At 45.3% G+C, this 23,341-nt stretch overlaps 1 protein-coding gene across 3 annotated transcripts in view; it reads right to left on the bottom strand.

The window, feature by feature from the left end:
- Positions 1-23,341, bottom strand: part of plod2 (procollagen-lysine, 2-oxoglutarate 5-dioxygenase 2) — a 111,636-nt gene that overhangs the window by 67,757 nt on the left and 20,538 nt on the right. For all 3 annotated transcript variants that reach the window (XM_036934660.1, XM_036934659.1, XM_036934661.1), the window contains exons 2-3: positions 9,473-9,564; positions 7,163-7,299 (exon numbers count right to left, since the gene is read on the bottom strand). In XM_036934660.1, the coding sequence (XP_036790555.1) occupies positions 7,163-7,299; positions 9,473-9,564 (229 nt within the window). The remainder of the gene's footprint in view (positions 1-7,162; positions 7,300-9,472; positions 9,565-23,341) is intronic.

Genomic DNA, 23,341 nt, shown 5'->3' with positions numbered 1-23,341 from the left:
AGGGCAGAGAGAGAAGAGAGAGGGGATAGAGAGAGAGGGTAGAGAGAGGGGTAAAGAGAGGAGAGAAGAGAGAGAGGGGTAGAGAGAGGAGAGAGAAGAGAGAGAGGGGTAGAGAGAGGAGAGAGAAGAGAGAGCGAGGGTAGAGGTTAAATAACAGCATATTTAGATCCGAAGTTATACTACTACTATGGGCAGCTTCCCCCATTTCCTCCTCGAACTCCTCTTATCTATTCAACATCTGATTATCACTCCTAGCAACTGGGTCGTAACTGTCTCTACGGTAGATATACATCTAAAAGAAGCCATTTATTTTTATACTTCCCCTTTATTTAACCAAGTAGGCCAGTTGAGAACAAGTGAGACATGAGACATTCTTCACGCTGAAGCAGGGTGTCGGCTCACATTCATGCATTTAAATAGCCAATGAATGTGCAGATTGGCACATGTGTTTTTTTATTATTGCTCATTGCAAAAATGATATTTTAGTCTCGGGAGGTGTGTTTCCTGACCGACTACGAGGTTGGTTAATGATTGTCCCCCAGGGAAAATCCCCAGAATAAATGACAAGATAACTCAATAAATCTTTAAAAATTGTTTACATATTTGCCAAAGATGTTTCAGTTGCTCAATTGTACATCCAACTAAGGAGTTTGGCGCAGCATTTATCAAGTTAAAACAAAATGTGCGTTGTGTCGTCTTATGTAAACAGGTCCATCTCTCTGTTTATACTAATGGATTGAGAGCAACACCCCAGCTGTTCACCCCATGTGGGTGGGCAAATGGACATTGTCGAATCAAAACCCGCCATTTATTTACCCGTTGTGATGCACGGATGTTCTAAACTCCGATTTAGACTAGACTAGACTAGACTGATCCTATTTATAGTCCATGTGTATACTCAAATGATGTTTCTGACTCATATCGATGTCAAATAGGCTAATTTCTAGGGAATGTGCTGCTGTTGCTCTTTAAAAAAGGCATTTAGGAAAGAATTTAGAATGAGAAGAATGCACACGCACGCACACACACACGCACGCACGCACGCACACACACACACACACACACACACACACACACACACACACAGAGAGAGAGAGAGATGGTAAAGGACAGAGATCCATGACCCCACACGTCACAGTGGTATACTAGAGATGTTAAAGGACAGAGATCCATGACCCCAACACATCACAGTGGTATACTAGAGATGTTAAAGGACAGAGATCCATGACCCCAACACATCACAGTGGTATACTAGAGATGTTAAAGGACAGAGATCCATGACCCCAACACATCACAGTGGTATACTAGAGATGTTAAAGGACAGAGATCCATGACCCCAACACATCACAGTGGTATACTAGAGATGTTAAAGGACAGAGATCCATGACCCCAACACGTCACAGTGGTATACTAGAGATGTTAAAGGACAGAGATCCATGACCCCAACACATCACAGTGGTATACTAGAGATGTTAAAGGACAGAGATCCATGACCCCAACACATCACAGTGGTATACTAGAGATGTTAAAGGACAGAGATCCATGACCCCAACACATCACAGTGGTATACTAGAGATGTTAAAGGACAGAGATCCATGACCCCAACACATCACAGTGGTATACTAGAGATGTTAAAGGACAGAGATCCATGACCCCAACACATCACAGTGGTATACTAGAGATGTTAAAGGACAGAGATCCATGACCCCAACACATCACAGTGGTATACTAGAGATGTTAAAGGACAGAGATCCATGACCCCACACATCACGGTGGTCTACTAGAGATGGTAAAGGACAGAGATCCATGACCCCAACACATCACGGTGGTATACTAGAGATGGTAAAGGACAGAGATCCATGACCCCAACACATCACAGTGGTATACTAGAGATGTTAAAGGACAGAGATCCATGACCCCAACACATCACAGTGGTATACTAGAGATGTTAAAGGACAGAGATCCATGACCCCAACACATCACAGTGGTATACTAGAGATGTTAAAGGACAGAGATCCATGACCCCAACACATCACAGTGGTCTACTAGAGATGGTAAAGGACAGAGATCCATGACCCCAACACATCACAGTGGTATACTAGAGATGTTAAAGGACAGAGATCCATGACCCCAACACATCACAGTGGTATACTAGAGATGTTAAAGGACAGAGATCCATGACCCCAACACATCACAGTGGTATACTAGAGATGTTAAAGGACAGAGATCCATGACCCCAACACATCACAGTGGTATACTAGAGATGGTAAAGGACAGAGACCCATGACCCCAACACATCACAGCGGTATACTAGAGATGTTAAAGGACAGAGATCCATGACCCCACACGTCACGGTGGTATACTAGAGATGGTAAAGGCCATGGAGTGATGGAACATGGGAAAACACTCAGGATGAGGCCCATATACCAGAATGGGGAAAGGGTGTCATTTGTGACACGCACTGAGAACACACTGGGCCTTGACAGTGTGTTAACTTACATAGTAGGATGGATATGTCTTATTTCATTGTGTTATAACATGTGGTCTGTAGGTTTCTGTGTTATAACATGTGAACTGTACATACAAGTGTTACTGTAGATATATGTGTTATAACATGTGGTCTGTAGATATCTGTGTTACTGTAGATATCTGTGTTATAACATGTGGTCTGTAGATATCTGTGTTACTGTAGATATCTGTGTTATAACATGTGGTCTGTAGATATCTGTGTTACTGTAGATATCTGTGTTATAACATGTGGTCTGTAGATATCTGTGTTACTGTAGATATCTGTGTTATAACATGTGGTCTGTAGATATCTGTGTTACTGTAGATATCTGTGTTATAACATGTGAACTGTAGATATCTGTGTTATAACATGTGGTCTGTAAATATCTGTGTTACTGTAGATATCTGTGTTATAACATGTGGTCTGTAGGTATCTGTGTTACTGTAGAGATATGTGTTATAACATGTGGTCTGTAGGTATCTGTTTTACTGTAGATATCTGTGTTATAACATGTGGTCTGTAGGTATCTGTGTTACTGTAGATATCTGTGTTATAACATGTGGTCTGTAGACATCTGTGTTACTGTAGACATCTGTGTTACTGTAGATATCTGTGTTATAACATGTGAACTGTAGATATCTGTGTTATAACATGTGGTCTGTAGATATCTGTGTTACTGTAGATATCTGTGTTATAACATGTGGTCTGTAGATATCTGTGTTACTGTAGATATCTGTGTTATAACATGTGGTCTGTAGACATCTGTGTTACTGTAGATATCTGTGTTATAACATGTGGTCTGTAGATATCTGTGTTACTGTAGATATCTGTGTTATAACATGTGGTCTGTCGATATCTGTGTTACTGTAGGTATCTGTGTTATAACATGTGAATTGTAGGTATCTGTGTTACTGTAGATATCTGTGTTACTGTAGATATCTGTGTTATAACATGTGAACTGTAGGTGGTGACGGTTTATTCAAAGATGACAAAACATAACGTAGCATCACAAATGTTTGACTTTACAACAAAAATCAGGAACTAACCTTCCAGTTGACCCACCAGATATATACATCAACTCGTGTATTTGTGATTTTCCTTAGGAACTAGTCAGCAGCATCACCCTTTCTGGAATGCAATGAGACACACTTACTCTGAGGTGGGGCTGTAACTATTCTGAGAGACTAAAGTCAACTCTGTGAACCCGTATCACAGTTACCTGCATCAGTAATTCGCTGGTTCTCCAACTGTAGCTTCAGAGATTTCTAGAGTTAGGACCTTTCATGAAAGAAGGGAGGGTGTTTTAATACCGTGGAAACAGAAATCTCTCTCTCCCTCTCCCTCGCCTTATTAGCTGCTGTAATGATGTGAATGAACACTCAGTTAGATTTCAACAGGTCTGCACGGGTGAAAGGAGGTGTTTCTCATAATATGGTTATAAATGGACTTCCTGTCATTTCCTTCCAAGTGCCTTAAATGAGACTGTTATGTTTAATTAACTAAATTGACCCTCCCAAAATATGAACGTGGCTATCGGATCTGTACTCTTAGATGGCTTTCTGCAGCACATACAGTCCAATACAAACCACAATCAGAACTCTCCCATGTATGCTGTTGTAAGTGGCAAGGCATCAGCACCTTGCAGGGGTTAATTATCCATCCTAGAGACCTTACAGAGAAGCTTTGTGCCCATTTAATGAGATCTCAGGCAAGAACAACACTACAGGAGCCAGCCAGTAACCCTGACACCACCCCTACCAGTCATCCATAACACTACCCCTACCACCCCTACCAGTCATCCATAACACTACCCCTACCAGTCATCCATAACACCACACCTACCAGTCATCCATAACACTACCCCTACCACCCCTACCAGTCATCCATAACACTACCCCTACCATCATCCATAACACTCGCCCTACCATCATCCATAACACTACCCCTACCAGTCATCCATAACACTACCCCTATCACCCCTACCAGTCATCCATAACACCTCCCCTACCAGTCATCCATAACACTACCCCTACCACCCCTACCAGTCACCCATAACACTACCCCTACCTCCCCTACCAGTCATCCATAACACTACCCCTACCACCCCTACCAGTCATCCATAACACTACCCCTACCAGTCACCCATAACACTACCCCTATCACCCCTACCAGTCATCCATAACACCTCCCCTACCAGTCATCCATAACACTACCCCTACCACCCCTACCAGTCATCCATAACACTACCCCTACCAGTCACCCATAACACTACCCCTACCACCCCTACCAGTCATCCATAACACTACCCCTACCACCCCTACCAGTCATCCATAACACTATCCCTACCATCATCCATAACACTACCCCTACCATCATCCATAACACTACCCCTACCAGTCATCCATAACACTACCCCTATCACCCCTACCAGTCATCCATAACATTACCCCTACCATCATCCATAACACTACCCCTACCAGTCATCCATAACACTACCCCTATCACCCCTACCAGTCATCCATAACACTACCCCTACCATCATCCATAACACTACCCCTACCAGTCATCCATAACACTACCCCTACCACCCCTACCAGTCATCCATAACACTACCCCTACCATCATCCATAACACTACCCCTACCAGTCATCCATAACACTACCCCTATCACCCCTACCAGTCATCCATAACACCTCCCCTACCAGTCATCCATAACACTACCCCTACCAGTCATCCATAACACTACCCCTACCAGTCATCCATAACACTACCCCTACCAGTCATCCATAACACTACCCCTATCACCCCTACCAGTCATCCATAACACCTCCCCTACCAGTCATCCATAACACTACCCCTACCACCCCTACCAGTCATCCATAACACTACCCCTACCAGTCATCCATAACACTACCCCTACCAGTCATCCATAACACTACCCCTATCACCCCTACCAGTCATCCATAACACTACCCCTACCACCCCTACCAGTCATCCATAACACTACCCCTACCATCATCCATAACACTACCCCTACCATCATCCATAACACTACCCCTACCAGTCATCCATAACACTACTCCTACCACCCCTACCATCATCCATAACACTACCCCTACCATCATCCATAACACTACCCCTACCAGTCATCGATAACACTACCCCTACCATCATCCATAACACTACCCCTACCAGTCATCCATAACACTACCCCTACCAGTCATCGATACAGGAGCCAGACAGTAAATATTCACACTGTTGGCTCACAGCAGGAGGGGTTACGATTTGTTTAAGGGACATCTGGGTCCAATATGGAGAAACTAGAAACCGTAACCTTTCAATGACCCCACAGCCTTAGTGGGCAGATTCTCTTCTTCTAGGAATCCAAGGCACTGAATATTCTAACACAAAGCACCAATGCATATTGCATACATGCATATAACATATGATGAGGAGTAAGATGAACATGGTCCAATTGACTGCTTTAGTTAACTCGTGATTTAGACATTTCAAATCAAATTTTATTTGTCACATGTTCCGTGAAACAACAATGCAGTTCAAGAAATACAGTGAACCTCTACGGGATTGGTGAACATTTCCCAGGACATAGACATATCTGATATGAGCAGAAAGCTTAAATTCTTGTTTATCGAACTTCACTATCCAATTTACAGTAGCTGTTACAGTGAAAGAACACCATGCTATTGTTTTTGAGGAGAGTGCACAGTTATGAACTTAAAAACGTATTAATAAACCAATTAGGCACATTTGGTCAGACTTGACACAACATTTTGAAAATATATAGAATGGTTCATTGGATCAGTCTAAAACCTTGCACATACCCTGCTGCCATCTAGTGGCCGAAATCGAAATTGTACCTAGATTCCTAGGTACAATTCCTAGTTACAAAATCTATATTGGCATTTCTCTTGCATTTCAAAGATGAAAAAAATTCAAATACGCATATTTTTTTCTTCGTATTATATTTGACCAGATCTAATGTGTTATATTCTCCTACACTAATATCACATTCCCACACACTTCAAAGTGTTTCCTTTCAAATGGTATCAAGAATATGCATATCCTTGCTTCAGATCCTGAGCTACAGGCAGGAAGATTTGGGTATGTCATTTTAGATGAAAACTGAAAAAAAGGGTCTGATCCTTAAGAGGTGAGAATATTTACTAAATAAATACAATGAAATACAGGGGGTACAGGTAACCGAGTCAATGTGCAGGGATACAGGTTAGGCCATTTGTACATGTAGGTAGAGGTAAAGTGATTATACATAGATAATAAACAGCGAGTAGCAGCATTGTAAAAACAAAGGGGGGTGTTAATATAAATAGTGTCTGGGTAGACATTTGATTAATTGTTCAGCAGTTTTATGACTTGGGGGTAGAAGCTGGTAAGGAGCTTTTTGGTCCTAGACTTGGTGCTCCGGTGCCACTTGCCGTGCGGCAGCAGAGAGAACAGTCTATGACTTGATTGATTGGAGTCTTAGACAATTTTTTGGAGCCAACTGAGGACCTACATTTGAAGCATTTCAATCTTAAAGTAATACATTGGTAACTATTACATAAGTGAATTCTCTCTGCCCCTCGGAAGTGTGATGTACAGTCCAGGTCATCCTACGGTCGCCGATTCTCCTACCTGTCAACAGACAGCACCACCAGGTCTTCTTGGTCACTCAGTCCTTCCATGGCTTCCTTCAGTAGTCTCACCTTCTGTCCTCCTCCAATGGAGCGCCCCACATCCCCACCTCTCCACTCCTCTCCCATGCCCAGGACCTGTGGCAGAGAGACAGGGGACATGTCAGGGTCAGGGGTTAGAGATCAGGGGTTAGGGACCAATGCTCTTAGCACTGGCTGAGGACTGAGCCCTGGCTGAGGATGGGGACTGAGGCCTGAGGACTGAGGCCTAGCTGAGGATTGAGGACTGATACCTGACTGAAGACTGGTACCTGACTGAAGACTGAGGGCTGACTAAGGACTGACTGAGCCCTGACTGAGGACTGAGGCCTGGCTGAGGACTGAGGACTGAGGCCTGGCTGAGGACTGAGGCCTGGCTGAGGACTGAGGACTGAGGCCTGGCTGAGGTTTGAGGACTGATACCTGACTGAAGACTGAGGGCCGACTAAAGACTGACTGAGCCCTGACTGAGGACTGAGCACTGACTGAGGACTGAGCCCTGACTGAGGCCTGACTGAGGACTGAGCCCTGACTGAGGACTGAGCCCTGACGGAGAACTGAACCCTGACGGAGAACTGAGCCCTGACAGAGAACTGAGTTTGACTAACATTTATGTTATGCAAAGTCAGATTTAGTAAAGTTCGACAAGGGCTTTGCCCCAGGAATCCTCTGATGACAGCTAACAAGTTTCCCATAGCCTCAAGTCCATGGCTGGTTCCCCTGAAAGTTTATTACTTCTTATTTCATAGTTCAATCAGTTAATTATTTGAGGTTGAGATTGAGCAGGAGTAAAATAATTACAAGAATAAATATGTCATGTAGGTAATATCCTGTTTTGCATATCTAAAGAAAGGCACAATGCCTAATCAATGTGGTGGAACTAAACAAGAGAGACGGTGCACAGTAGAACTAAACGAGAGAGACGGTGCATGGTAGAACTAAATGAGAGAGAGACGGTGCATGGTAGAACTAAACGAGAGAGATGGTGCATGGTAGAACTAAATGAGAGAGAGACGGTGCATGGTAGAACTAAACGAGAGAGATGGTGCATGGTAGAACTAAATGAGAGAGAGACGGTGCATGGTAGAACTAAACGAGAGAGAGACGGTGCATGGTAGAACTAAATGAGAGAGAGACGGTGCATGGTAGAACTAAACGAGAGAGAGACGGTGCATGGTAGAACTAAATGAGAGAGATGGTGCATGGTAGAACTAAATGAGAGAGAGACGGTGCATGGTAGAACTAAACGAGAGAGAGACGGTGCATGGTAGAACTAAACGAGAGAGACAATGCATGGTAGAACTAAATGAGAGAGAGACGGTGCATGGTAGAACCAAATGAGAGAGACAAAGCATGGTAGAACTAAATGAGAGAGACGGTGCATGGTAGAACTAAACGAGAGAGACGGTGCATGGTAGAACTAAACGAGAGAGACGGTGCATGGTAGAACTAAACGAGAGAGACGGTGCATGGTAGAACTAAACGAGAGAGACGGTGCATGGTAGAACTAAACGAGAGAGAGACGGTGCATGGTAGAACTAAATGAGAGAGACGGTGCGTGGTAGAACTAAATGAGAGAGATGGTACATGGTAGAACTAAATGAGAGAGAGACGGTGCATGGTAGAACTAAACGAGAGAGAGACGGTGCATGGTAGAACTAAACGAGAGAGAGACGGTGCATGGTAGAACTAAACGAGAGAGACAATGCATGGTAGAACTAAATGAGAGAGAGACGGTGCATGGTAGAACTAAACGAGAGAGGCGGTACATGGTAGAACTAAACGAGAGAGACGGTGCATGGTAGAACTAAACGAGAGAGACGGTGCATGGTAGAACTAAACGAGAGAGAGACGGTGCATGGTAGAACTAAATGAGAGAGACGGTGCGTGGTAGAACTAAATGAGAGAGATGGTACATGGTAGAACTAAATGAGAGAGAGACGGTGCATGGTAGAACTAAACGAGAGAGAGAGAGATGGTGCATGGTAGAACTAAATGAGAGAGAGACGGTGCATGGTAGAACTAAACGAGAGAGAGAGACGGTTCATGGTAGAACTAAACGAGAGAGAGAGACGGTTCACGGTAGAACTAAATGAGAGATGGTGCACGGTAGAACTAAATGAGAGAGAGACTGTGCATGGTAGAACTAAATGAGAGAGACGGTGCACGGTAGAACTAAACGAGAGAGAGAGACGGTGCATGGTAGAACTAAACGAGAGAGAGACTGTGCATGGTAGAACTAAACGAGAGTGAGACGGTGCATGGTCCTTACCTTGACAGTGTAGTTGAAATAGTCGGCTGACTGCATGAAGCGGCGATAACCATCAGTCTCCTGTGTGGCAACGGTGAGGACCAACAACTTCTCTGGAAAGGAAAGGAAAACAAAACATTAAACCAGATCAAGAAGTGTGTAATCATCATAATCATACAGGCAAATTAAACCAATAGACATTCATCACTTTTATTGGTCCTATGTCCGGCATGATGGCAGTTTACCCGATTGCAAGGAAGGCCTGCATTCTTACCACAGTGAAATGTTTGGATAAGGAAATAAAGGAACCATTTTATTGCTCCAAAGCCTGGCGTACATTTAAAGAAACAACTCGCACCAAAATATACATGTTATTTTATCCCTATAAAGTAGTGGGTATCCCGTTCCTCCCAGCATGACCCTAACCAACCCACAGACCGATGTCAACACATTGATGACTGCCTGGCTTAGCAGCACTAGGACACGTCTTAACATCGAACGGACAGATCAGCTACATACAACATGAGGAATTTGTATACTAAAGCATATTTCAGACAAGGTAATTTTATTATTGGGGTGATAGGAAGTACCCAGACCTCCAAGTTTCTGGAGCTCCAAGTACCCGGTCGCACTTACATTAGGCACATTTCCTCTGGGTGTGAGGGCTGAGGCTAGGGCTAGGGTTGAGGCTGCGACCAGAGATACCTCCAGTAAGAGAAGTCAACGCCACAGCCTCATGCGAAAACACATCAAACTGGGGGAAGAAGAAAGGAGGGGGAGGGAGGTAAGAGCTGAGCTCTGATTGTTTGAGGGAACAGTTCCTGAGAAATGTCCCGAAAACATACCCTGGGTGGAAGGAGGGTGTATTCATTATAATGACAAATACTGCATTAATATCACTGTAGGGAAACACCTCCATCTAACTGATACCTCCATCTAACTGATACCTCCATCTAACTGATACCTCCATCTAACTGTAGGAAACACCTCCATCTTACTGTAGGGAAATACCTCCATCTAACTGATACCTCCATCTAACTGATACCTCCATCTAACTGATACCTCCGTCTAACTGTAGGAAACACCTCCATCTAACTGTAGGGAAATACCTCCATCTAACTGATACCTCCATCTAACTGATACCTCCATCCAACAGATACCTCCATCTAACTGTAGGAAACACCTAAATCTAACTGATACCTCCATCTAACTGTAGGAAACACCTCCATCTAACTGTAGGAAACACCTCCATCTAACTGATACCTCCATCTAACTGATACCTCCATCTAACTGTAGGGAAATACCTCCATCTAACTGATACCTCCATCTAACTGTAGGGAAATACCTCCATCTAACTGTAGGGAAATACCTCCATCTAACTGTAGGGAAATACCCCCATCTAACTGTAGGGAAATACCTCCATCTAACTGACACCTCCATCTAACTGTAGGGAAATACCTCCATCTAACTGTAGAAAACACCTCCATTTAACTGACACCTCCATCTAACTGTAGGGAAATACCTCCAACTAACTGTAGGAAACACCTCCATCTTACTGATAACCTCCATCTAACTGTAGGGAAATACCTCCATCTAACTGTAAGGAAATACCTCCATCTAACTGTAAGGAAATACCTCCATCTAACTGTAGGGAAATACCTCCATCTAACTTATACCTCCATCTAACTGTAGGGAAATACCTCCATCTAACTGACACCTCCATCTAACTGATACCTCTATCTAACTGATACCGCCATCTAACGGTAGGGAAATGCCTCCATCTAACTGATACCTCCATCTAACTGATACCTCCATCTAACTGTAGGAAACACCTCCATCGAACTGTAGGAAAATACCTCCATCTAACTGATACCTACATCGAACTGTAAGGAAATATCTCCATCGACCTGTAGGGAAATACCTCCATCTAACTGATACCTCCATCTAACTGTAGGGAAATACCTCCATCTAACTGTAGGGAATTACCCCCATCTAACTGTAGGGAAATACCTCCATCTAACTGACACCTCCATCTAACTGTAGGGAAATACCTCCATCTAACTGTAGAAACCACCTCCATTTAACTGACACCTCCATCTAACTGATACCTCTATCTAACTGATACCTCCATCTAACTGTAGGGAAATACCTCCAACTAACTGTAGGAAACACCTCCATCTTACTGATACCTCCATCTAACTGTAGGGAAATACCTCCATCTAACTGTAAGGAAATACATCCATCTAACTGTAGGGAAATACCTCCATCTAACTGATACCTCCATCTAACTGTAGGGAAATACCTCCATCTAACTGACACCTCCATCTAACTGATACCTCTATCTAACTGATACCTCCATCTAACGCTAGGGAAATGCCTCCATCTAACTGATACCTCCATCTAACTGTCACCTCCATCTAACTGTAGGGAAATACCTCCATCTAACTGACACCTCCATCTAACTGTAGGGAAACACCTCCATCTAACTGTAGGCAAATACCTCCATCTAACTGACACCTCCATCTAACTGTAGGGAAATACCTCCATCTAACTGTAGAAAACACCTCCATTTAACTGACACCTCCATCTAACTGATACCTCTATCTAACTGATACCTCCATCTAACTGTAGGGAAATACCTCCATCTAACTGTAGGGAAATACCTCCATCTAACTGATACCTCCATCTAACTGTAGGGAAATACCTCGATCTAACTGACACCTCCATCTAACTGATACCTCTATCTAACTGATACCTCCATCTAACTGTAGGGAAATACCTCCATCTAACTGTAGGGAAATACCTCCATCTAACTGACACCTCCATCTAACTGATACCTCTATCTAACTGACACCTCCATCTAACTGTAGGGAAATACCTCCATCTAACTGTAGAAAACACCTCTATCTAACTGATACCTCCATCTAACTGTAGGGAAATACCTCCATCTAACGGTAGGGAAATACCTCTATCTAACTGATACCTCCATCTATCTGTAGGGAAATACCTCCATCTAACTGTAGGGAAACACCTCCATCTAACTATAGAAAACACCTCTATCTAACTGATACCTCCATCTAACTGACACCTCCATTTAACTGTAGGAAACACCTCCATCTAACTGATACCTCCATCTAACTGCAGGAAACACCTCCATCTAACTGATACCTCCATCTAACTGTAGGAAACACCTCCATCTAACTGATACCTCCATCTAACTGTAGGGAAACACCTCCATTTAACTGTAGGGAAATACCTCCATCTAACTGTAGGAAACACCTCCATCTAACTGATACCTCCATCTAACTGTAGGAAACACCTCCATCTAACTGACACCTCCATCTAACTGATACCTCTATCTAACTGATACCTCCATCTAACTGTAGGGAAATACCTCCATCTAACTGTAGGGAAATACCTCCATCTAACTGTAGGGAAATACCTCCATCTAACTGTAGGGAAATACCTCCATCTAAGCTCAATTGTTTCCACCACAGGAAGTGTGTTGCACAAATTTCTAAAACACACTAATGGTAACCTCACTGGGTAACATTTTGATTACAGGAAGTAGACATCTATTGCTAGGTTTTGTAAAACCACAGTAAGTCAAGCTCTTATTGGACAAGCAACAAACTAACCACACATGGAAACCATGTGTTTGATGTTGTTGATACCTTTTCACTTGTTCGCCTCTAGCCATTGCCACGTGCCCATCCTCCTCAATTAAAGTGCCATCGACATCCTGTTTAGTGGAGGTGAGACTGCATGCATTGTACGATGCTGCATGTGCCTCTAAGCATTATGGGTTGTGCACATTATTTTGTTTAAGGTGGAAAAGGGTCGTTTCAGTTTTGAACATCAATTTGTCAAACGTTTTTAGTATCTGTTCATCAGGATCCATTATACCTCATAGCAAAAACAAACTGCTTAACATGAATTTAGAAATATGATTGTCTTTCTTCAAACATGCATATAAAATAGTGTCAAAGTATCAAAGTAAAAACTTTTTATTTTACCCACAATTCTCTCAAAACCGAACCACATGGCAAGACGTTGCAAAATGGTAAAATTCTTAAGTTGAGAGTAAATATTACGAATATTTAGTAAATACAACACATTTTATTTACATTTGATGATTTTTAAACACATAAAAATGAAGTAAGGTAGTAAAATATTGAAGTTAAATCAGAAACCTGCATTTTTGTGAAAATCTGAGATGTTTTGGGATAATACTGAGTAAGCCAATTAATATTTTTTTTTATAGTGAAGGAATAAAATGTAGCACTGGTAATAGGGGTCACACGTTTTAAACGTTTTGGGACACTACATTGTCTCTGGGGTAATGGCCGTGACAGTCACAAATCTGCACTCAGTTTTTTTCTCACCTCGGAAACAGACACAGCGAAGCCTAAACAAATATCATATATGGGGGATTTTTGGGGAGCGCTGGTGGTCCCGAATTAAACAATTCCAGGTTGCACAGCAAAATATTTAGGAGCATTTGGGATCCCTGGATCTAGTTCACAAGGAACAAAGTTCCTACCCACTTCCTGTGTCTATCTCAATCTGCCATGTTGGCTTAATAACTGCACTGTTAGTTTAGCTGGCTAATACCCTCCAGGAAATACCAGACAGACCAAAGGGCAGCCAGTAAAACAAACTGAAAGACATCTATATGGTTGAATAGCACCACTCCATGTGGATTCAGTCTTCAGCACCACTCCATGTGGATTCAGTCTTCAGCACCACTCCATGTGGATTCAGTTCTTCAGCACCACTCAGATTCAGTCTTCAGCACCACTCCATGTGGATTCAGTCTTCAGCACCACTCCATGTAGATTCAGTCTTCAGCCCCACTCCATGTGGATTCAGTCTTCAGCACCACTCCATGTGGATTCAGTCTTCAGCCCCAGTCCATGTGGATTCAGTCTTCAGCCCCACTCCATGTGGATTCAGTCTTCAGCACCACTCCATGTGGATTCAGTCTTCAGCCCCAGTCCATGTGGATTCAGTCTTCAGCCCCACTCCATGTGGATTCAGTCTTCAGCACCACTGAGATTCAGTCTTCAGCACCACTCCATGTGGATTCAGTCTTCAGCACCACTCCATGTAGATTCAGTCTTCAGCACCACTCCACGTGGATTCAGTCTTCAGCACCACTCCATGTAGATTCAGTCTTCAGCACCATTCCATGTGGATTCAGTATTCAGTTCCTGGGAATGCAAACTCAGTTTTCAGCACTCTCCATATGCTCTGAAATATTAAAGTGATAATGGAATCTCGTCCTGCCCTCCCAAAGCTCCATCACAGCCTCATTTGTGTTAATTTCCCTCTATTTCCTGTCAGTATTACTCAGCCATTCCCTCACCCTGGTCTAGTCTGGTTTGCCCTGCAGTGGGGCTGTGACCATTCAAATGGCACTTCCAGCTCTGCTCTAACACATGCAGGTCCATAACGGGATGAAGATCTGTCTCCCCATAACTAAGCCAGGTGACAGCTAGACAGACAGTCAGCGAGTCAGCCAGTTAGCCAGGCAATCAACCAGCTGTCTAGTCTGCTGTCTGGTCTGCTGTCTGGTCTGCTGTCTGGCTATCTGGTCTGCTGTCTGGCTATCTGGTCTGCTGTCTGGCTGTCTGGTCTGCTGTCTGGTCTGCTGTCTGGTCTGCTGTCTGGTCTCCTGTCTGGTCTCCTGTCTGGCTGTCTGGTCTGCTGTCTGGCTGTCTAGTCTGCTGTCTGGCTGTCTAGTCTGCTGTCTGGCTGTCTAGTCTGTTGTCTGGCTGTCTAGTCTGTTCATGTCCTGGCTAGATAAATTAAGGAGAGTTGGGGGATGGAGTGACAGGGGAGTTGGGGGATGGAGTGACGGGGGAGTTGAGGGGATGGAGTGACGGGGGAGTTGAGGGGATGGAGTGACGGGGGAGTTGGGGGATGGAGTGACGGGGGAGTTGGAGGGATGGAGTGACGGGGGAGTTGGGGGGTGGAGTGACGGGTTGGAGTGACGGGGGAGTTGGGGGATGGAGTGACGGGGGAGTTGGGGGATGGAGTGATGGGGGAGTTGGGGAATGGAGTGACGGGGGAGTTGGAGGGATGGAGTGACGGGGGAGTTGGGGGAGTTGGGGGATGGAGTGACGGGGGAGTTGGAGGGATGGAGTGACGGGGGAGTTGGGGGAGTTGGGGGATGGAGTGACGGGGAAGTTGGGGGATGGAGTGACAGGGGAGTTGGGGGATGGAGTGACGGGGGAGTTGCGGGATGGAGTGATGGGGGAGTTGGGGGATGGAGTGACAGGGGAGTTGGGGGATGGAGTGACGGGGGAGTTGGGGGATGGAGTGAGGGGGGAGTTGGGGGATGGAGTGACGGGGGAGTTGGGGGATGGAGTGACGGGGAGTTGGAGGGATGGAGTGATGGGGGAGTTGGGGGATGGAGTGACGGGGGAGTTGGGAGATGGAGTGACGGGGGAGTTGGAGGGATGGAGTGATGGGGGAGTTGGGGGATGGAGTGACGGGGGAGTTGTAGGGATGGAGTGATGGGGGAGTTGGGGGATGGAGTGACGGGGGAGTTGGAGGGATGGGAGTTGGGGGATGGAGTGACGTGGGAGTTGGGGGAGTTGGAGGGATGGAGTGATGGTGGAGTTGGGGGATGGAGTGATGGGGAGAGGGGAATGGAGTGATGGGGGAGTTGGGGGATGGAGTGATGGGGGAGTTGGGGGATGGAGTGTCGGGGGAGTTGGGGGATGGAGTGTCAGGGGAGTTGGGGGATGGAGTGTCGGGGGAGTTGGGGGATGGAGTGACGGGGGAGTTGGGAGATGGAGTGTCGGGGGAGTTGGGGGATGGAGTGATGGGGGAGTTGGGGGATGGAGTGTCGGGGGAGTTGGGGGATGGAGTGATGGGGGAGTTGGGGGATGGAGTGACGGGGGAGTTGGGGGATGGAGTGTCGGGGGAGTTGGGGGATGGAGTGATGGGGGAGTTGGGGGATGGAGTGTCGGGGGAGTTGAGGGATGGAGTGATGGGGGAGTTGGGGGATGGAGTGTCGGGGGAGTTGGGGGATAGAGTGACGGGGGAGTTGGGGGAGAGGGGAATGGAGAGAGAGGAGGGGGAGAGTGGGATTTTTCCCACATCTGGGAAAGTCATTAGCAATCAGTGTGAGAGAACAGCTGCTTTGACTTTAAAACGAGAGTTCCTACATGTTCTGTTTTTCACTGTATCCCAGAGGTACAGTAGAGTCCTGGTCACGGTACTGCAGTTTCATATTCCACATTACCAACACGGTAGTACCACTTACTCCTTTCAGAGACACAACTATCAATCATATTGGGAGGTTTTATCTATGTTGGTATGTCTTGTTGTACACCTGGGGGAAGAAGGCATGGGAATCACACTGCATCAGTAGTCCATCAATAACAAGACCCCTGTCTGTCTGTAAAGACCCCTGTCTGTCTGTATAGACCCCTGTCTGTCTGTATAGACCCCTGTCTGTCTGTCTGTAAAGACCCCTGTCTGCCTGTAAAGACCCCATGTCTGTCTGTATAGACCCCTGCCTGTCTGTATAGACCACTGTCTGCCTGTAAAGACCCCTGTCTGTCTGTATAGACCCCTGTCTGCCTGTAAAGACCCCATGTCTGTCTGTATAGACCCCTGTCTGTCTGTATAGACCCCTGTCTGCCTGTAAAGACCCCTGTCTGTCTGTATAGACCCCTGTCTGTCTGTATAGACCCCTGTCTGTCTGTATAGACCTCTGTCTGCCTGTAAAGAGCCAATGTCTGTCTGTATAGACCCCTGTCTGTCTGTATAGACCCCTGTCTGCCTGTAAAGACCCCCTGTCTGTCTGTATAGACCCCTGTCTGTCTGTATAGACCCCTGTCTGTCTGTATAGACCCCTGTCTGCCTGTATAGACCCCATGTCTGTCTGTAAAGACGCCCTGTCTGTCAACACACTGCCAACTGCTATTATTATCAGAGGGAAAGGAAACAGGGGGAATTCCTGTCTGTCTGAACATTCACTGTAATCCATAAAACAGAACCTAGATCTAGACAAAGGTCGTATTTTTACTAAGAGGTGTCTTTATGGGCAGCGTGGAGCGCCCCATTATCCTGGCTCCCTTCGTGGCTCCACAGAGGCACGGCAGAGAGAGTGCGTTTCACTGTTTAACAGGGAAGGTGACATCATCATCCTCCTCCCAGTGGAGGAAGGGATCCCTGGACAGGATCAGTCTGGATATTCCCCCCCCATTTACACAATGGTCTGATCTGGTGTGTGCCATGGGGGTTTGGGGTACTCCACTCTCCAAGACAAAACAACACGGTGTGTGTGATATGACACCCTGTGGACCAGAGCCCTCATAAACCCTGGTCTAAAAGTAGTTCACTATATAGGGAATAGGGTTCTATAGGGCCCTGGTCTAAAGTAGTGCACTATATAGGGAATATGGTGCCATAGGGCCCTGGTCTAAAGTAGTGCACTATATATAGGGAATAGGGTTCTATAGGGCCCTGGTCTAAAGTAGTGCACTATATATAGGGAATAGGGTTCTATAGAGCCCTGGTCTAAAGTTGTACACTATATAGGGAATAGGGTTCTATAGGGCCCTGGTCTAAAGTAGTTCACTATATAGGGAATAGGGTTCTATAGGGCCCTGGTCTAAAGTAGTGCACTATATATTGTGAATAGGGTTCTATAGAGCCCTGGTCTAAAGTAGTGCACTATATAGGGAAAAGGGTTCCACAGGGCTCTGGTCTAAAGTAGTGCACTATATAGGGAATAGGGTTCTATAGGGCCCTGGTCTAAAGTAGTGCACTATATAGGGAATAGGGTACCAACCCAGGACTCTGAATTGCAAGACTAAATCACTGTGACCTGGGTTTGACCACCCCCCCTCTCTCTCACCATGCCATAAACCAGTCAGCCACAGAATGCATTCCAACAAGCACACCGACTGGGTAAGTATCCTACATACACCCCAGGGCCCAGACACACACCACCTCTATTCCTCCCAGTTAACAGCGACAACTTCTACTTTCTACGCTAGTGGAGCTTCACACCCCAAGAGTAGGGAGTACAAGTGTCTCTGCAATCTGGGAGGAATAGAGTTGGTTTGTGTATCTGGTCCATCAATGGAGGTTTCTTGCCTCAAATCTCATTCGGAGCGACCCCTCTAAGCAAACACACGACAGACAGTCAGCCAGCCAGGCAGAAAGCCAGGGGGGTGGATCAACGACTGTAGATAGGAGGACAGAGGTCTAGGCCCTTGACTCGACAGAGCTGGCTAAAGCCCATATGCATGGAGAGGACGCATTAAAACACTCCCAAAGACACCCTGTAATAGACTTCCTGGTTTTAAAACACTCCCAAAGACACCCTGTAATAGACTTCCTGGTTTTAAAACACTCCCAAAGACACCCTGTAATAGACTTCCTGGTTTTAAAACACTCCCAAAGACACCCTGTAATAGACTTCCTGGTTTTAAAACACTCCCAAAGACACCTTGTAATAGACTTCCTGGTTTTAAAACACTCCCAAAGACACCCTGTAATAGACTTCCTGGTAAATCCAGGAGAACAGAAGCATAGAGAGCTAACATCACTACCCAACAACTCTGGAATTTCCACTAACTTCTGGGAATCTCTGTCTAATTCCTCCCATGGTTTTATGACTTCAGCCTTGGCATCACCGAAACGTGGCAGATGTGGTGAATGACTTGTTCCTCAGTCTACAGGTTAGAATGTAGTAGGGTCTAGCAGGATATCCCTGTTTAATAGATGACTAGCAGGATATCTCTGTTTAATAGATGACTAGCAGGATATCCCTGTTTAATAGATGACTAGCAGGATATCCCTGTTTAATAGATGACTAGCAGGATATCCCTGTTTAATAGATGACTAGTAGGATATCCCTGTTTAATAGATGACTAGCAGGATATCCCTGTTTAATAGATAACTAGCAGGATATCCCTGTTTAATAGATGACTAGTAGGATATCCCTGTTTAATAGATGACTAGCAGGATATCCCTGTTTAATAGATGACTAGCAGGATATCCCTGTTTAGCTGAACATTTCAGAGACCTCAATCTAAAGTCATCAGAGTTGACTTCTCTGTGAAGGAAAACTAACACAGAGGTGCTTGATTATACCATCCACTGTGTTTTACTGTTTGTCTGTTCGTCTGTCTGTCGAGTAGAAGAGAGACAAAGACCAAGGAGAGATAAAGAGAGATGGAGGGAGAGAAAGAGAGAGTTTTAAACATGAGCAATTTTGTAGGATGAGTGTCTGGTCCAAGTCAGACAGAGCAAACAGGGGAGAATGTCAGTAGGAAGGAACAGCCCACAGAAGGAGAGGTATGCAGCGCTCCCCTCTCAAACCGGCTGGACTCAGACAGACAACACTGGTCTGCTGTAAACTCTTCCTGTAAGAAGGGCCTCCCGCGCCAAATGTTCCCCTGTAGCAAACAGGACAGAGCCGTCTAGGTACACTTTTACACTTCAATGAGCAAGAGCCTTGACTCGCTGGCTGGGCTCCTGCTAAAGTAAGCACTCCTTACAACAGGGTTGCCTGTCTCAGTCTCAGCCTCTGCCCAGACATCCTGCATTTGATTTGGGAATCAGAATGACATTAGTATCTTTAGTGCTCGGTATTCTTGGCTAACTGACTCAAACAGACTTGTATAACTACACGCGGTTTGGTATCCGCCAAGTCAACAAGCTCTGTCCCCGCTAGAATCACCCAATGTATGTAGTGTCTGCCTGGCCAAGACAAGCTCAGTGGCCGTGGGATGCTCAGGCTGCATCCCCTATGGTACCCTATTCCCTTTATAGGGCACTACGACCATATGGCTCTGGTTAAAAGTAGGGCACTACGACCATATGGCTCTGGTTAAAAGTAGGGCACTACGACCATATGGCTCTGGTTAAAAGTAGGGCACTACGACCATATGGCTCTGGTTAAAAGTAGGGCACTACGACTATATGGCTCTGGTTAAAAGTAGGGCACTACGACTATATGGCTCTGGTTAAAAGTAGGGCACTACGACTATATAGCTCTGGTTAAAAGTAGGGCACTACGACCATATGGCTCTGGTTAAAAGTAGGGCACTACGACCATATGGCTCTGGTTAAAAGTAGGGCACTACGACCATATGGCTCTGGTTAAAAGTAGGGCACTACGACTATATGGCTCTGTTTAAAAGTAGGGCACTACGACCATATGGCTCTGGTTAAAAGTAGGGCACTACGACCATATGGCTCTGGTTAAAAGTAGGGCACTACTACCATATGGCTCTGGTTAAAAGTAGGGCACTACGACTATATGGCTCTGTTTAAAAGTAGGGCACTACGACCATATGGCTCTGGTTAAAAGTAGGGCACTACGACTATATGGCTCTGGTTAAAAGTAGGGCACTACGACCATATGGCTCTGGTTAAAAGTAGGGCACCATAGGGGAATAGAGTGCCATTTGAGATGTAGCATCAGCCTGCTTTCAGGCCTTCCATCTGGCAGGCTGAATCTTTCCATCTGGGAGGCTGAATCTTTCCATCTGTGAGGGTGAATCCTTCCATCTGGCAGGGTGAATCATTCCATCTGGCAGGGTGAATCCTTCCATCTGGCAGGGTGAATCCTCCCACCAGGCAGGGTGAATCCTTCCATCTGGCAGGGTGAATCATTCCATCTGGCAGGGTGAATCCTTCCATCTGGCAGGGTGAATCCTCCCACCAGGCAGGGTGAATCATTCCATCTGGCAGTCTGAGATAGTGCAGGTGGAGTACAGATTGATACACAGCTCTTACTGGAGCCTGACCTCCAAAAGGATATATAATCTGATGTACTCTGTACATGTCTTCTTGTGGATCATGGTACCGGGAGATGCAGCCCACTGACTGGCACACGGAGAGAGAGTGAGTACCATCAATACCACGGATTCAGTTGATCAGGGGACGAGAAGTGAAAAACGTTGGTAGGGCTCTTTTCCCTAACCCATTTGAGGAGGGTTTACCAAAGTCTCTGTTCTTGAAGTAATCCAATATTAATATAGAGTCTTCAGTCTCATAGAACAGCACACACATACACACACACACACACACACACACACACACACACACACACACACACACACACACACACACACACACACACACACACACACACACACACACACGCTCTCCCTCTCTCCCCTTCCCCCTCCCTCCTTAGTCAGTCAGACCCAGTAGCAGTGAATGGGTAAAAATCACTGGGAAAGCCAGAAAAATATATATTTGTTTGATAAACATTACGTTGTTTAGCTGTATAACCTGTTAGTTAATATGCCATGTGACCGTAATATATATAATATATAAAGGCAGAGGCAATAAGAAGACACAGTTGGCAGAGTAAATGATTTGTTTCATCACAAAACCGGAGAGCAAAATCTGTCCTGTGAAAAGTCCACGGAGCACATTACAGTTATCTGACATGGGGTCACGCCAGTTTACTAAAACAGCTAGAGAACCACTGAGTTACCTCAACTCAGCACCAAGACAACAGGAGTACTGCCTCCACTAGTTCAGCATCATTTCAACGTAAACTTTTAAAGCCTCATCAAATCAACTATGTGTGACTATATACAGGGTCAGTACCATATTAACAATGTACAGGGATACTGGAGTGATGGAGGTAGATATGTATAGGGGGAAGGTGACTATATACAGGGTCAGTACCATATTAACAATGTACAGGGATACTGGAGTGATGGAGGTAGATATGTATAGGGGGAAGGTGACTATATACAGGGTCAGTACCATATTAACAATGTACAGGGATACTGGAGTGATGGAGGTAGATATGTATAGGGGGAAGGTGACTATATACAGGGTCAGTACCATATTAACAATGTACAGGGATACTGGAGTGATGGAGGTAGATATGTATAGGGGGAAGGAGACAGGGATACTGGAGTGATGGAGGTAGATATGTATAGGGGTAAGATGACTATATACAGGGTCAGTACCATATTAACAATGTACAGGGATACTGGAGTGATGGAGGTAGATATGTATAGGGGGAAGGTGACTATATACAGGGTCAGTACCATATTAACAATGTACAGGGATACTGGAGTGATGGAGGTAGATATGTATAGGGGTAAGGTGATACTGGAGTGATGGAGGTAGATATGTATAGGGGGAAGGGGATACTGGAGTGATGGAGGTAGATATGTATAGGGGGAAGGGGATACTGGAGTGATGGAGGTAGATATGTATAGGGGGAAGGGGATACTGGAGTGATGGAGGTAGATATGTATAGGAGACAGGGATACTGTAGTGATGGAGGTAGATATGTATAGGGGGAAGGGGATACTGGAGTGATGGAGGTAGATATGTATAGGAGACAGGGATACTGGAGTGATGGAGGTAGATATGTATAGGGGGAAGGGGATACTGGAGTGATGGAGGTAGATATGTATAGGAGACAGGGATTCTGGAGTGATGGAGGTAGACATGTATAGGAGGAAGGAGACAGGGATTCTGGAGTGATGGAGGTAGACATGTATAGGAGACAGGGATACTGGAGTGATGGAGGTAGATATGTATAGGGGGAAGGAGACAGGGATTCTGGAGTGATGGAAGTAGATATGTATAGGGGGAAGGGGATACTGGAGTGATGGAGGTAGATATGTATAGGAGACAGGGATACTGGAGTGATGGAGGTAGATATGTATAGGGGGAAGGGGATACTGGAGTGATGGAGGTAGATATGTATAGGAGACAGGGATTCTGGAGTGATGGAGGTAGATATGTATAGGAGACAGGGATACTGGAGTGATGGAGGTAGATATGTATAGGGGGAAGGAGACAGGGATTCTGGAGTGATGGAGGTAGATATGTATAGGAGACAGGGATTCTGGAGTGATGGAGGTAGATATGTATAGG

Source organism: Oncorhynchus mykiss, chromosome 11 (genome assembly GCF_013265735.2).
Source record: "Oncorhynchus mykiss isolate Arlee chromosome 11, USDA_OmykA_1.1, whole genome shotgun sequence".
Taxonomy (NCBI): Eukaryota; Metazoa; Chordata; class Actinopteri; order Salmoniformes; family Salmonidae; genus Oncorhynchus; species Oncorhynchus mykiss.
This window is presented reverse-complemented; position numbering and strand designations above follow the sequence as displayed.